We start from the raw sequence: 15,103 nt of genomic DNA on the forward strand, positions 1-15,103 counted from the left end.
CGAAGATTCTGTTTTAAATCATAGGGGTTGTAGGAACAGCGTGCTTGACGTTAGTGCTGAAAGGTCCTGTTGTAGTTTGGCTTCGTCCTGGGAATTCTTGATATGGTGGAATAGGAGGCAGTCGTCTGCGAATAGTTTGATAGTTGAATGACAATGTTGCAATGTTTCTGGTAAGTCGTTAATAAATACTAAGAAGATTAAGGGTCCTAACACAGTCCCTTGTGGGACCCCTGAAAGTACATCTACCAGTGTTGACTTACAGCCCTCAACTACTACTTGTTGTTTCCTGTTTTCTAAGAAGGATTTTATCCAATTCAGGTTTTCATCTCTAATGCTATAGTGGTTCAGTTTGTTGAGTAATCTGCAGTGGGGGACTTTGTCAAAAGCTTTTGCAAAGTCGAGTAAGATTACATCCACTTGATCTTTCCCTGATTTCAGTTGTTTGGCAATTCCTTATATTGATGAAATTAGTTGCGTCTCACAGGATCTACGTGCTCTAAACCCATGCTGACTGTCTGTCAAGATGTTATGCTTTTCCAAAAATGTGATGACTGAACTGTGGATGGTGTGATCGAGAACTTTGCATGAAATAGAAGTTAGTGAAACTGGTCGATAATTTGCTGCTATATGTTTTTCTCCTTTTTTGAATAAGCCTTTGTTGGTAAGAGCGGAAACACCCGATGACGCTTGTTTCTTACTTTTTACATATGTGTAGAAGCGCTTAGGAGTTTCTCTGAAGTCATTTCTGACTACATCTTGGACTTTGAAATCATCCCCTAGACCCCATGATCTTCAGTTAGTTTTATGGCTAGATCCCACAGCTTTTTCTCTTGTTTTCTAAGTTCTGCTCGAGTAAGGTCATTACTCACTCCAACTTTTGAATACTTTGAATTAGCTTTTATCAGGGACTTTCTTTACTAATAGTATAATTAGTATAGAAAGTCCCTGCCTTTATATATAATAATGTTTGTTTTTAAATAAAGTTAAATTTGGTTCAACACTTGGTAATTTCGCTAAAATTGGTCTATTGGTTTCTCCTTATCAAACTTTGTAGTCTTTTGACCATTTTATAGTTTTTCATTATCTAGTTGGATTTTGCAATCTTTAGATAGCTCATTTAGTTTTTCCTTGTGAAATTCATCTCTTTCTTCTTTGCTCTATTCATCCATATCAGGAATCCCAAAGAGAATCAATTGTTTTTCTTGTGATTTTCTTTTATTGATTTCATCGAGAACATTTGTTACCGTTTCTCTTTTCTACGCACCGGCATTATTCAAAATTGACTTCTGATACTTTCCAGTTAGAGGTATGATAGCGGTGCGTTGTTAATAAAACTAAATGGGTTTTTAGTGATATTTTATGTGAGTTTATGAGAAAACAACCTCACTGAAGCTCTGTTAAACAGCACAAAGATAACACAAACATGAACAATCTAAATATATTCTAACAGGAAAAATTACAAACAATACAGGGTCTATCAAATAATACTTCTCAGGTAAAAAATGTAGTTAAAACTTTAATCTTTTGTCTAATAAGCATTTTATAACTGACAAACAGGGGACGCTATTCGCTAAGGGAATTATTTGGGACGGAGTGGGTGTACATATGATAATTGATCATAATTGTACAACCACAGGGGCTTGTTTAGTGGGTCAGACGAGGTTTTACTGTCAATGGCGATCGCTATCCTATATTAGTATTTTATATAGGATAGCAATCGCCATTGGCAGTAAAACCTCGTCTGACCCACTTAACAGCTTAAGAAGCCCCTGTGGTACAACCTGCAGATTTAAAACAAATGAATAATTTGTATAAGCTACATGTATACATTAAAGAGCAAGCATATAAGTCCCTAGTAAAACCATCACTAGAATATGCTTGCTCTGTTTGAGATCCATACTTACAACAAGACATAGCATTGAAAAAGTTTTAAGTGGGTCTCATTGTGTAGGATTTAATAATGTCCTCCATGAAAAAATGTCCACCGGACACATTTTGACAATATTTACTTATTTAAATGTGTCCTGGACACAATTTCCTATGAAAACATGTCCTCAGGTATGAAAAAGTGTCCATGAATAGGGACATTATTCACTACCATAATATTGTCCAGGTGGACATTTTTTTCACAGTACATTGTGTCTGCCAGGGCATGATTAAAGTATTAAATGATATCCATTGCCTTGTTATTACTGGACGCATTTTAACTTTAATTACGAACTTGAATTAATTGTTACTTTGACATAAAAATTGTCTCATTGGCACTCATACCATCCTTATCTTCATATCTATATTTTTTAATATAATTATATACATGTTAGATCATGTTCCATTTTATTTTCCTTTAATGACACAATTAAATAATATCCACTACGAAAATTTGTTCTGCAGATGGACCATATTTCATAACTGTTGCTGTAAAATGCTGTCCACTTAGGAGACAATATTTTATGGCAATGGACATTATTTATTTTCTATTGCCTTCTTCTCTGACATAATAAATATGGGGCCCATAAATATAGTAAAGTTCTTCATATTTGATTTTACACTTCCTTCTTATTGTTATTCTTTCATTGTCATTACCATTTGCTGGGAATTTCTTAGAACTTAAATTTCTCTATATTCACTTCCATCCATTATTTATTTGTTTACATTTGTATATTGATCAATTTATCATCAATCCTTCATATTTTAATTAAAATTCAAGTATAATAAAACTTTGTAATGACCTTTGTATTACTTCCCTTGGAGGACACAATTTAATAGCAACTACTAGGAAAATTTGTCCTGTGAGTGGACACTATTTCATATTGCTAGCAGTAAAAATCTGTCCTTTTGAGGGACACCATTCCATGGCAATGGACATTATTAAATACCAAATTTCAATGAAAAAGTGTCCATGTGGACACTTTTTCATAGGACACTATTATGTCTTACAATTGGCGTCTATAAGCGTGTTCTGTCAAAGTTAAACTATTGTGTCGTGAAAACGGGAAATGAAGTCTAACGGGAAATTACAAAAAAATGAGAACTGATTACTTATATAGTGTAAGCGGGATATGGGAATCTGACAAAACAGTATGCGGGATCCAGGATCAGACCCCCCAAATGAGACCCCCTTTAAACAGGTCAGGAATAACCACCAATTAGTGGATTATACCTCAATTGACGTATAATCCACCAATTCGTGGTTATTCCTGACCTGTTAAAGCCAATAAAGGAGGGCTGCATGTTTTATTACCAACAAATACAGGACAACCTCAAGCGTTGGTAACATGTTACAACATCTTGAATGTCGCACTCTCTCTGACAAAAGAAAAGACTCCAGATTGGTAATTCTTTACAAAATTGAACACGAAAAGGTTGCAATACCTAAAAATAATAAATTAATCCCACAAAAAAGACACTAAACAAGAAATTCTAACTCGAACAGCTTCCAAATTCCAGCCTGCATAACACAGTACAGAAAAGAATCCTATTTTCCAAGAACTATTACTGAATGGAACAAATTTAAACTACTGGATAACATTGTAAATTGCACTTCAGTAGATTCTTTCAAATCTTCAATTTCAAAGCATCAGTATTAACTGATCAATTATAACATTTTACTTAATTACCGCTACATTGACAACAACACTTAAGTAAACTGCATCTTTTATTGTCGACATGTTTCGCCGATTAGATGGGCTTCATCAGGACAAAGTATATTTTACTTAATTAAACAAAACATTTTTTAATTTCTTATATTTTTTAAAAATCGATATAAATCAATCTATGTCTTGTTGTAAGTTTCCTCCTGTGACATAATCTTCAATTTTTTTTGAAGGCAGTCACTATATGGTAGAATAGAATAAAAAAGATAGCGTTCAATAAAGGTTCATCATAACAATTGTAACATATGGCTGTATCACAAAAACTACTCTATGTACTGTGGTCTACAGACTTGCCTGTACAGATTAGAAAGTTTCAAGCATGGCCACTATAGTATTTATATATATATTTTAAAATTTAAATGCATTTTATGTTTCAGAAAGATAAAATTAATTTCTGGATTTAATGGGCATTTTTTTTTTACTTCTGCATGTATTTGGTCTTTCTTTATATGTCATCTATAAAATTGCATTTCAAAGGTACAAATTCATTTCCATGGTCCTTTTCACAACCATCTTCTTAATTTGACGATATTGCTGACACCTGTTGTTAAGCTACAGTCAGTAAAGCACTTTTAACAATAATTATTTCAGTAATACATGTAAGTGTCCTCTACCTGGCCTGATCGACTTTTAAGTCTGTATTACCAATTTCACCAAAAAACATGTTCATTCATTTATAAAGTAATTCACGGCCTTATTGCCATTCCATCTGAAATTTTAATACCAACAGACAGTAAAACAAGACAAAACCATCCTAATACTTATCATGCTTATAGACACATACAAACCTCAAAGGGAACATATACATGGTTATTTTTCCCACACATCATGCAATGGAACATGCTTCCTATGGCCTAAGTACAGTCAACCACAGTTGACAGTTTCAGAGCACACTTTACACAAGGTGCTCTCTGCCTACTGATTTAATCAAGACAATAAATTTTTTTATTGTATAGCAATATAATATTTCATACAGAAAGTAACCAAAAGTTAGCGTGCAATAAATTCCAATATTGCACAAGTGCAATAAATCTTCAAAATTCATGACGTCATAAACGACAAAATCTTAGTTTAAACAAATTTTTACTTTCAAATATTATATTGCTATACAATAAAAGGGTTATTGCATGAATATTGAGGAATATTGTCCCTCGTAGAACAAATATTGCACTGGCAAGCTCGTGCAATATATAATTCTACTCGGGACAATATTCCCCAATATTCATGCAATAACCCTATAGTATAATTTTTTTTTATCACTCTTGTTTTTGTAATACATGTATATATATTTTCTCTTTGGCATTTACAAGAATATTAAATTTTACCAAGCATGCGCAACGACAAGTATCCTGAAGTTTTGTTGTATAACTGAAAAAGAAGAATGTTCTCAATTGGAGAAAATTAGTTTTTATTAACGTGCATTATACATCATGTACATAGATTTACAATCTTATTCTGCAAGTGAAATTACTTTTGATTTACGTTTAACACACACATATATAGTGCAAGGTTGACTCCAAATCCTAACTCACCTTTATTTTTTAGATTTATACAGGAAATGGTCGTTGACGGTTGATGTATCTTTTATTATTTCTCAAACTCATTTTAATTTCTTTTATAGAATAACTGCCAGAATGACTTGAACAGAAGAAATTGGTCATGGAAAGCTGTGACATGGAGCCTGCTGAATCAGACAGTCTGCCTGGTAATACTTTATCCTTTTATGAGGGGGGATAAGACCTTTATCAGGACTCCGGGATCAGGTGTTTTTTCGCTCAGAATTTCGGGATTTGGGAATTCTTTTTTTGAATTTTGGGATGTCTGGATTTAAATTTATTTAAATTCGGGACCTCAGGATTTCGTGTTTTTAAACCCTGGATTTCAGGATCAGGACCCCTCCTACCCCCTCTTTTATGTAAATTGAAAGAAGTCTGACTACATCATGTACCTAAAAACTTATTTGATTTATAAAAAAAAATGAAGTCTAAAAAGAATCATTTTATTTTGTTTGATAAATAAATGTTAACATTGGAATGATCACTAGATCACTGCATGTCTTGTGTTAAATCTGCACCTCTGAGAAACAATTGCAACTGAGCCAAATTTAACCAATCTTGGCCTAAATCATTATTAAGATATCCAGTTTAACAAAATGTGTTCAATAGCATTGCTTACCAACCAACATAACTAACAGGACCTACATTAAAACATAGCAGTAAAATGCAAGTTTTGTCCATATCTTAAACAATGCTATGAACGCAATGAATAGAGTCTGTCAAAAGTGTCAAGCCAAAAAATTCAGAAGATCTACTTATTGTTCAAGTTCATAAAACCCATCAGACAACTCCTTATAATATAGAAGTTAGTGCCCTTAAAAGTCTCATAGACCCTTCCTCTCCTTTTATGCATACTATGGGGGGAATCAGAATGTGAAATGCACCAAAACTAAAGCTAAACCTATACTGCTTAATGACATTTTCAAATTTAATCCTTTCCTTTGTACAATTTCCATTGTGATATATGTAAAAAGATTAATAAATTAAACTTTTTATCAGCTTGTCCATCATCTATACTAATATTTCAATTTTGATGGAACAAAAGCTGTTAGCATTGTTGAAGGTACATTGTATATTTTAATGTCTAATTTGCAAATAAGTTCATTTGACTGTATTGTAATGAAGTATTTGATTTTGCACTGAAACATACATTCCATGCAAATTTAAGCACTTTAATCTACAACTGTGATCCTTATGTATTTAATTTTTTTAATTCATTTAAACATTTTGATTTGCATTGTGTTGTATCAAATTCTGTTTTATGTTTAATGAAATTTTGAATATTTGCATAATGCGAAACCACATAAAAAAAATGTGTATTTATTTGAATGTCTTATAATAAATATTTGTTTGTTTCCTATAGGCTGTGACATAAAGAATGAAATAATGTTAACACACACCAATGCTTTAGCCACAGACAACATCATCCAGAATGAAGAAAAAAGTCTCAAAGACATTCTTGCTAAAATTGAAAATCTGGTAAAATGTTGAACATTATTTGTCTGCATAATTATATTAATAATTCCATTATTATATTACCAGTATGAAGTATTGGTAGTCATCACATAACTTTCTATCTTTTTTGGTGAATTATTTTATTATAAATTTGTTTTCTCAATTGAATACTTTCATATTTTTCATGTCTAGGCCTTTTATAGCCAACTATAATGTATGTGTTTTTCTCGTTTTTGAAGGCTGTACAGTTGCCACTTCATTTGAACTTTATCTGATAGTTGTCTCATCCGCAATCATACCACACCTCCTTATTCTTATTATATTATATATTGCATACTGTTGGATCATTTAACAATAACAGCATACCAGAAATAAGGATTCATGTATTATTTATTTAATGTATTGGTACTAGATACAAAAAAAAATACTATGCAGGGGCAATGTCAGCCGATTATAAAAAAAGAAGACTTTTCATTTAAAAATTTTATGACTTTTTTTTTTTATGTAATTGTAGTTTGAAATCCGTCCAATCAGTTTTCATGGAATAATGTTGTATTTTACAGTGTAATACATTATTACCTAATTGATTGTGTATTTTACAGTGTAATACATTATTACCTGAAGACCATCAATACATTCTGATGACCACCAGTACAGGAAAGAAAACCTTTGATATTTGTGGATCTGAGAATGCTATTAGTTTTATGGATAAATATAAAACCATGGCTCAGGATTTCGTTCTGCACTGTTACAGTAAGTTTTCTTTGAACAACACTTTTTAAAAGATGCATATGATGAAGAAAAACACCCATGCATTATGTCTATGAACCATCTTCATAAGATTATTTTGGTTGACTAATACAAAAATCAGTTTAGGAAAAACAGGAAAGGCTTTTAGCACCTCTTTTAAAAACATATGCCTATAATATCATTAAAATTATTGCACTTAAATACTATTTCTCAAAAACAGTTTCGGGAACATGAAATTGTGGTGCATAATCATGATAGTCACTATTTTTTTTCTAAACAGTTTTCAAAAGGAAAATATTTTAGGCAAATTAGAGTTATTTCCCTTGAATTAAAATTGAGATGATATGACATATTGATGAAGAAAGGATTGAATTTGTTTACTTATAAGGCTAAATGGTTTTAAACATTATGCATATGACACAGCAAAGTGAAAAAGGAAAAAAAAATGTCAAAATGGGAATTCAGAAACATCATTAATATTTTACTGACAAAATTCGATCAATTTAGTAATCTTTCATGAATATTTACCGGTAATTAGAATTCTCTCGTGAATATTAAAAAAACATGCATATTATTTCATTTTAGGTGCTGTTTCTGAAGAGAAAGATACACCAGAAAGCATAACTGAAATTAAGGCCGAAGGTAATTCTAAGATATCATTGGATGATGCTGATCATGATGAAGAAGAAGAGGCATCGTGTGATGTTAATGATGAAATTGATGTAGAAAAATCAATTGAGAAAATTGTCAAAATGCTTGTCACCAAGCAAAATATGTCCATTGATAATGTTTTAAAGGAATTGGTTAAGTTGAATGATTCTTTGGATGGATGTTTTGACAACACTTCTGCTGCAAAATTTATTGCTGCAAGGGACATAACTCCTGAGAGACAGAATGTCGAAAATATTGAGTCTAGAGAAATTACAGTCAAAAATGAATTTGAAGATGAAAATGATTTTGAAGAAATGGCTGATGAAGATGATTTCGAAGATACAGTTGATGATATTGGAGATGAAGATTATGTTGAATCTGATGAATCGAAAGAATGTGAACCTACAGCTTCCAAAAGGAAAACGAGAAGAATGAAGTCTGATAAATCAATTTTTGAATTTAAATGTGATAAATGTGGACATCACTTTGCAACAGAAAAATTTCTCCAAAACCATTTAGAAGAACATCTCGTTTTTGATAAGATGGATGATAAAAATACTGAATGCTCTATTTGTCAGAAAACATTCTGTGACAAACCAAGTCTTAGGCGTCATTACAGAACTCATTCTAACTGTCAGCTTTATGAATGTCAGATCTGTAGTAAATCGTTTTCTCGTTCTGACACATACAAGAATCATCTCAGAATTCATAAAGAACCAGAATTTAAATGCACAAAGTGCAATCGTCATTATCATACAAAGCAATCACTTACAAAACATGGTTATACTTGTGATGAGTCATCTACAGAAAATACTGAAAAACAAGAAGACAGCAAAGACCAAAATTTTACATGCACAAATTGCAACCGTCATTTTAATACAAAGCAATTACTGACAAAACATGCTGAAAACTGTAATGAATCATCTACGAAAAATACTGAAGATCAAGAAGACAGCAAAACGTCTGTTAAAAAGAAACGGGTTAGGCTCTCATTATCAGGTGAATGGCAATGTTTAAAGTGTAACCTTAGATTTACCTCTGAGTTGTTTCTACAGAATCATTTGGATGAACACAAGATTTTTGATAACATGAATACTGAGGAAAAACAATGTCCTGAATGTAGCAAAACTTTTTCTGATATTAAAAATTTAAAACGACATTACCGAACTCATTCAAAATGTCAGTTGTATGAGTGTCCATTTTGTAGTAAAACTTTTAATCGATCAGACACATATAAAAATCATCTAAATTGTCATGGAGATCCAAAGTTTTCCTGTTCCCAATGCAACAGACAATATCACACACAGAGTGCACTGAACAAACATGCTAGAAAATGTGGATCCAGTCCGTTCTCAGAATGCAAAGAATGTAAAATAATGTTTTCTAACCGAGAGAATTATGAAATGCATGTATGTAATTCTGATGATCCAGCTAACTTTATAAAGACTTACAAATCAGAACAAACGGAAGACGGCAAACATTTTTGTGGAATTTGTAACAAGGTGTTCAACAAGCGTAAAGGTCTTCTCAGACATAGGAAACTTCATTCAGAAGTATTGTATAGAGATAATGCTTGTGAAATATGCAAGAAAAATTATAAATCTAAGCAAATTTTACAAAAACACATTAAAGCTGTTCATTCGGAAACACGAGATTATGTGTGTGATCTGTGCGGGAAGAGTTTTAGTAGGTCAGATGGGTTGAAGCAGCATTTGAAAACTCACAGTACGGATGATTCGGTTAAAGTGGAATGTAGTCTCTGTGGTAAACTTCTTTCTTCTAGAACAGCTTTGAGTGTACACATGAGAATTCATCAAGATGCAGAGCCCTACATATGTGAAGTATGTGGCAAGTCCTTTAGGCAGCAGAGTAACTTACGAAGTCACAAGTTAGTACATACTGACGAAGCTAACTATAATTGTGACAAATGTCCGAAAAAGTTAAAATCACTCGCCCTCTGGAAAACTCACATGAGAGCACATGCAGTAAAAGAAGGACTTAACGATGAGACTATTCTGGCAAAGTTTGGCAAGTTTTACACATGTGAGCTTTGCCAGAAAAAGGTGGCTACAGCTACTCAGTATAAACAGCACATGAGGTCTCATTCTAATGAAAGGCCATATTGTTGTGATATTTGTTCTAAGTACTTTAAAGAAAGGTCAAAACTGAAACGCCATTTACATAATGTGCATTCAGAGAGAATGTATGAGACAAATATGGTAAGCCTTCAACCAGTTTGTTTTAATAATTATCAATAAAAAGGTGTGTAAGAGTTCAATTGGTAAAATAATTCAACATGTTCAATAATTGTGTGTGTATGTAATAAAAATCAGCAGTCATTCTTACTTTTTAAAGAAAATTTATTTTAGAATGAAATTAATTGTGTGAAACATTTGTCAAACATATATAGATGTTTTTCAATGTGTTGTTTTTGATTTTTATGTGTAATTACATAAATGTTACTTATAAAGAAGGTATTATCTTGATACATATGTTAATGAAACTTAACTAGTCATGTGCTATTCGCATTTATGAATAAATATGTTGTTTGGTCACTATTGGAATATTTTTCTATATTTTAATTTTTTGAATGAGTTATTATGGTTTTGCTGTATATTATATGTATTCTATGATTACCTGCCTTAAATGCAGTTGTGGTGTATATATATATATTTTTTTAATAAGATGTTGAGCTATGCATGCAGGTTTGGTTAATGCTTAAAAATAGCCGTGAAAATGCACAAAGTTTGATGTGGTTAACTATAGCTATGAACACTTTTTTGGTTTAAATACATAAATACCTCCTTTTAAAGAAGACAAAAGCCTGTCAAATTTGTGTAAAAAGATACATTTGTTTTTGTGAAAGCAAAGCAGTTGATGGACCCATCATTAAGTCTACTGATAAAGATGAAGGAAGATCTGTTCTTCTCTATACCTTTAATATGTTCTAAACATACATTGTAGCACCACTTCTACCAATAGACAACTAAAACTCAAACGTATGTTTGTGGACTAGCTTGCTGCTTGTATATACCTACAGGTGTGATTTAACCTGTTTGATACGTTCAGACTCGAGTAAAAAAATACTATCATTCATGACAAAAAAAATCTTTTAAAGACTTATCAGTTAGGTGATTCGTATTCAACTGAAAACTATTACATGTATTATCATACATGTACAGTAAATCTAAGCAAATGCTTCTAGTAATTAACTTTTTTTTCTCTCTGGACATTCAAATTTCTAGTGACTTGGTTTGTAGCAGTTATAGCAAACTCTCGGCCTCCCACTTGCTTTTCCATTTGTGTCGTTACCACTAGAAGTTGAAGTTGGCCTACTATACAGCGTTGGTCTTTTCTTCTTAGCTTTCTCTGCTTTTGTTTTTCTCTCTGCTCGTGTCTGCGCTCTCAGAATCTAGGAATCATCTGCGAAGGGATTTGCTTTATATTCCTGTACCACTTTCCATCCCATCTTGGACGAATCTGCCATTTTAACTAACATCTGTCTGTAGCATATAAGTTGAATTCCTTCTGCTATTTTCTGCTTGGCTTAACTGGCACTTGGGTCCCTGGACTCCAAACTAGCATCGGCTTCCTTCAAAGTTAGCAGGCGCGTAGCTCCCTATACGCCAACACGCAGTTGCGTGCACATCAATTCGGCAAGCAAAAAAAAAATGGCAAAATAAAAATTTATAAATTAAATGTTTAAAGGAAACACATATATGTAATCGCTTTTTTTAATGATGTAATGTCATTAAATAGCGGCATTTGGTTTCAAAATTAAAGTTTTATTGGAGATGAAAAGACTAACAGTAACTTGCATCTATTACAAGATTTGAATTTGTTAAACTCTAGTAGTTTCGGGGCACATTTTACAGAGTACGGTTTAACTGTTTGGACTGCGATGTACCAATTGACATTAGATTTATAAGTACCCTTTGATATTGTTGAAAGTATGCTGAGGCGATGTGTTCGACAGACTACCAGAGCCAATCCCCAAAGCAAACACGCTAAAACAGTATTGGAAAGTCTCATTATATTTTGCGTTCATAGACCACATGATAATGGAACTGGAGTCGCGTCTGATATCATCAGGAAATCGCTTCTATGCGCATTATCTGCTTCCTCGTGTTGTCGGTAATACAACAAACGAACAAATCTCTACATTGTTAGACACATACGAAACTGGCCTGGCATATAATTTGTCAAATTCAATCGGGAGGTCGCTCGATGGCGAACACGAGTGCTACCGCGAAGAGATCGTTCAGTGTACTACATCTGTTGAAAACATATATATATGATTAACCATGAACAACTACAGCTCGGTTATTATCGCTAGCATTACTGCATTATATTCATCGGGATTTCAGAGTGAATATTGACAAATTAATAGAGACGTTCCCGAAGAGCAGATTTTGGACAATTTTGAGTAAATTCTGAATCACAAAAATGTGTTGCTTACATATTCAATTAATCATGCTTTACTCTATTCAGAAGTCAAGATTTCTAAATAGTTTTGCATTCATGAATTGTTTATATTATTTATAACTCCAATGTACGTCACAACATGTAGCTCCTCTTTTAACCGTTTTTGACCGAAAACCGAAAAACAAAAAAATCTGCATAAAAGGGCTGCTTGCAGATCGTTTCTTTCTAGCTACGCCCCTGGTTAGGCTTAGTTTACGATTGAATTTGAATTGGTCTTCACAAGACTTTCTTTGAAACTTGTAGTCATCGTTCACCAAAAGTTCATTTTGGAATCTGTTCATTTGTAACTCTGTGCTCTGCTTCTGTTGATAATCGAATTCACTTTGATGTTCACTGCAGTAAGCTTAAGACAAGGCTAGAAATTAATGACCATATAAACACCTATTATTTAACAATAATTTTTCCTGCCCAAAAAATTCATACGCCTTAGAACTTCTAAGTGAGAAGAAAATTAATTCCAGTTACACTGGGTGCCACGGAAATTAGGAATTTCTGTCCGACAGGTTACAAAATTATAGATTAATGCAAATATTTTTTTTTAAGAATTATACTTTTTTTTCCCCTAGAAATTAGTTTCTTTATATTTAATTGCATGTTTTGATCCTTTATATCTTTTTGCATGTATATATCTGGTTCATTATTGACAACTTTAAGTCCATCTGAAAATATATTTATATATAGGGTATGAATTTAGACTATATATAGAATAAGTATGCATACTGAGAAGATAGGTTTTTGTTGTTAAATCTCTGGCACTTTTAGTTTTTAAATTGATTCAGAACCTTAAGTACTTCGAGGTTTTCTATCCCTCATGTTCATATCCAAACTATAATATCAGCTTTGTTACAAAATTTGAATACTTAAAAGAAGGAGCTCTATTGTTTTCACTTTTCATTTGTTTTTCTTTACATGAAATGATGACTTCAAAACCAGGCAATTGTGATATTTTATGCAATTGTTCTTTGAAGGTCTAGAGTAAGAAACCTAAATCATATATATTTGAAAATAAATGCGAGTACTCTATTTGATCTGTCCTATAAAATTAAATAATCTTGATTTTCAAATAAGAGCCTTTTGGTTTTTTTTATTATTATTTTCCTTTGCCATAAAGTACATCTATAAGATATTGTATTGCTCAATGAAATTGCTTAAATAGTGCTCACATTTGAACACTATTGTGTATAAAATTTTAAAAGTTATTACACCCTTGAAGACCTAAATATTTGACATGAATTAGTAGTACAAAAGTCCGGCATTTTGAAATGAAATATACATCTATTTGAGTTTTCTCATTATAAAGTTTCAGATCATTGGCCGCTATCAGAACATGTCTGTAATTCATAATTATTATGGAGCAAAGCTTGGTATTTTGGTACTTTGATTTTGTAAACAGATTTTTTTTTGTGGAGAATTTTAAGTAGATATATATTGCTAGATCCATCTTTGTATAAAAATATATGAAATATGTCAATCTTTATATATTAGTGTGTTATTATTAAGATTTTTTTATAGCAATAAAAAAGTTAAGACTTGAGAGTTTCTCTTTTTACTGCAGTCTCCTTTTCCAATTTTGTAATATGAAGATGTGCTATGAGTGCCAATGAGACAACTCTCCATCCAAGTCACAATTTGTAAAAGTAAACCATTATAGATCAAAGTATGGTCTTCAACACAGAGCCTTGGCTCACACTGAATAGCAAGCTATAAAGGGCCCATGTTTTTCTGTCAGTAATGATTTATGAAAAATTATGATCTAATCTTTGCAGTTACAGACCCAACAATACATGCATACAATGTTATTCACATTTATGAATCATTAAAACTGATTTAATCAAAAGCATGAACATCAGATTTTAACAATTTTTTACCACACCTGGCAAAAAACTGTCTTAAACTTTTTCAGAAATCTTTTCCTCTGATAAAATGCTCAGAAACTGAATCTACCTACTTTTCATTTTCATAAAAATCATCACATGAATCTGTAAGAGTTATTGCCCATAAAAAACTATTTTTGACTAAGTTTTTAGTTTTAAACCTTTCATCACAAAGAATTATAATAGATAGGTACCAGTAGAAATAATTACACAAAAAAAAAAAACCTGCATCACAATTCAGATAGAAAGTTAATGATAGATATGTAGACTTGATCACAAATATAAACAATGCTAACAACCTCTAAATGCCAGAGAAAGTTGACACCTAGAGTCTGAAAACTTGTTTAATATAAAAAAGAAGATGTGGGATGATTGCCAATGAGACAACTGTCCACTAGAGACCAAAATGACAGACATTAACAACTATAGGACACCGTACTGCCTTCAACAATGAGCAAAACCCATACCGCAAAGTCAGCTATAAAAGGCCCGATATGACAATGTAAAACAATTCAAACGAGAAAACTAACGGCCTTATTTATATAAAAAATGAAAGAAAAACAAATATGTAAAACATAAACAAACGACAACCACTGACTTACAGGCTCCTGACTTGGGACAGGCACATACATTGATGAATGACATTTATATATATATATAAAAAAAACATTCAGGAGTA

The 15,103-nt window shown here is 32.2% G+C and overlaps 2 protein-coding genes across 3 annotated transcripts in view; one reads left to right on the top strand and one right to left on the bottom strand.

The window, feature by feature from the left end:
- The window catches only part of LOC139526119 (AP-4 complex subunit epsilon-1-like), a 57,356-nt gene that overhangs the window by 39,158 nt on the left and 3,095 nt on the right, over positions 1 to 15,103 (bottom strand). The window lies entirely within an intron of this gene.
- Positions 1,379 to 14,084, top strand: LOC139526103 (zinc finger protein 493-like). 2 transcript variants are annotated; one of them, XR_011665131.1, is made up of 6 exons: positions 1,379 to 1,495; positions 5,275 to 5,358; positions 6,573 to 6,688; positions 7,267 to 7,417; positions 8,000 to 11,619; positions 12,774 to 14,084. XR_011665131.1 is itself a non-coding variant. In XM_071321255.1 (5 exons), the coding sequence occupies exons 2-5, from the start codon at positions 5,313 to 5,315 to the stop codon at positions 10,321 to 10,323; spliced, it is 2,637 nt and encodes an 878-aa protein (XP_071177356.1). In that variant the 5' UTR covers positions 1,393 to 1,495; positions 5,287 to 5,312; the 3' UTR covers positions 10,324 to 10,621. The 2 variants fall into 2 exon arrangements, 1 of the variants encoding a protein (XP_071177356.1); XM_071321255.1 differs by lacking the exon at positions 12,774 to 14,084 and having other exon boundaries at positions 1,393 to 1,495; positions 5,287 to 5,358; positions 8,000 to 10,621.

This window comes from Mytilus edulis, chromosome 1 (genome assembly GCF_963676685.1).
Source record: "Mytilus edulis chromosome 1, xbMytEdul2.2, whole genome shotgun sequence".
In the NCBI taxonomy this organism is placed as follows: domain Eukaryota; kingdom Metazoa; phylum Mollusca; class Bivalvia; order Mytilida; family Mytilidae; genus Mytilus; species Mytilus edulis.

Coding starts and splice junctions, on each gene's coding strand:
- LOC139526103 (XM_071321255.1), top strand. CDS start 5,313: ATGGAAAGCTGTGACATGGAGCCTGCTGAATCAGACAGTCTGCCTG. Junction 6,689..7,266: donor TTGCTAAAATTGAAAATCTG/GTAAAATGTTGA, acceptor TGTATTTTACAG/TGTAATACATTATTACCTGA. Junction 7,418..7,999: donor TTTCGTTCTGCACTGTTACA/GTAAGTTTTCTT, acceptor ATTTCATTTTAG/GTGCTGTTTCTGAAGAGAAA.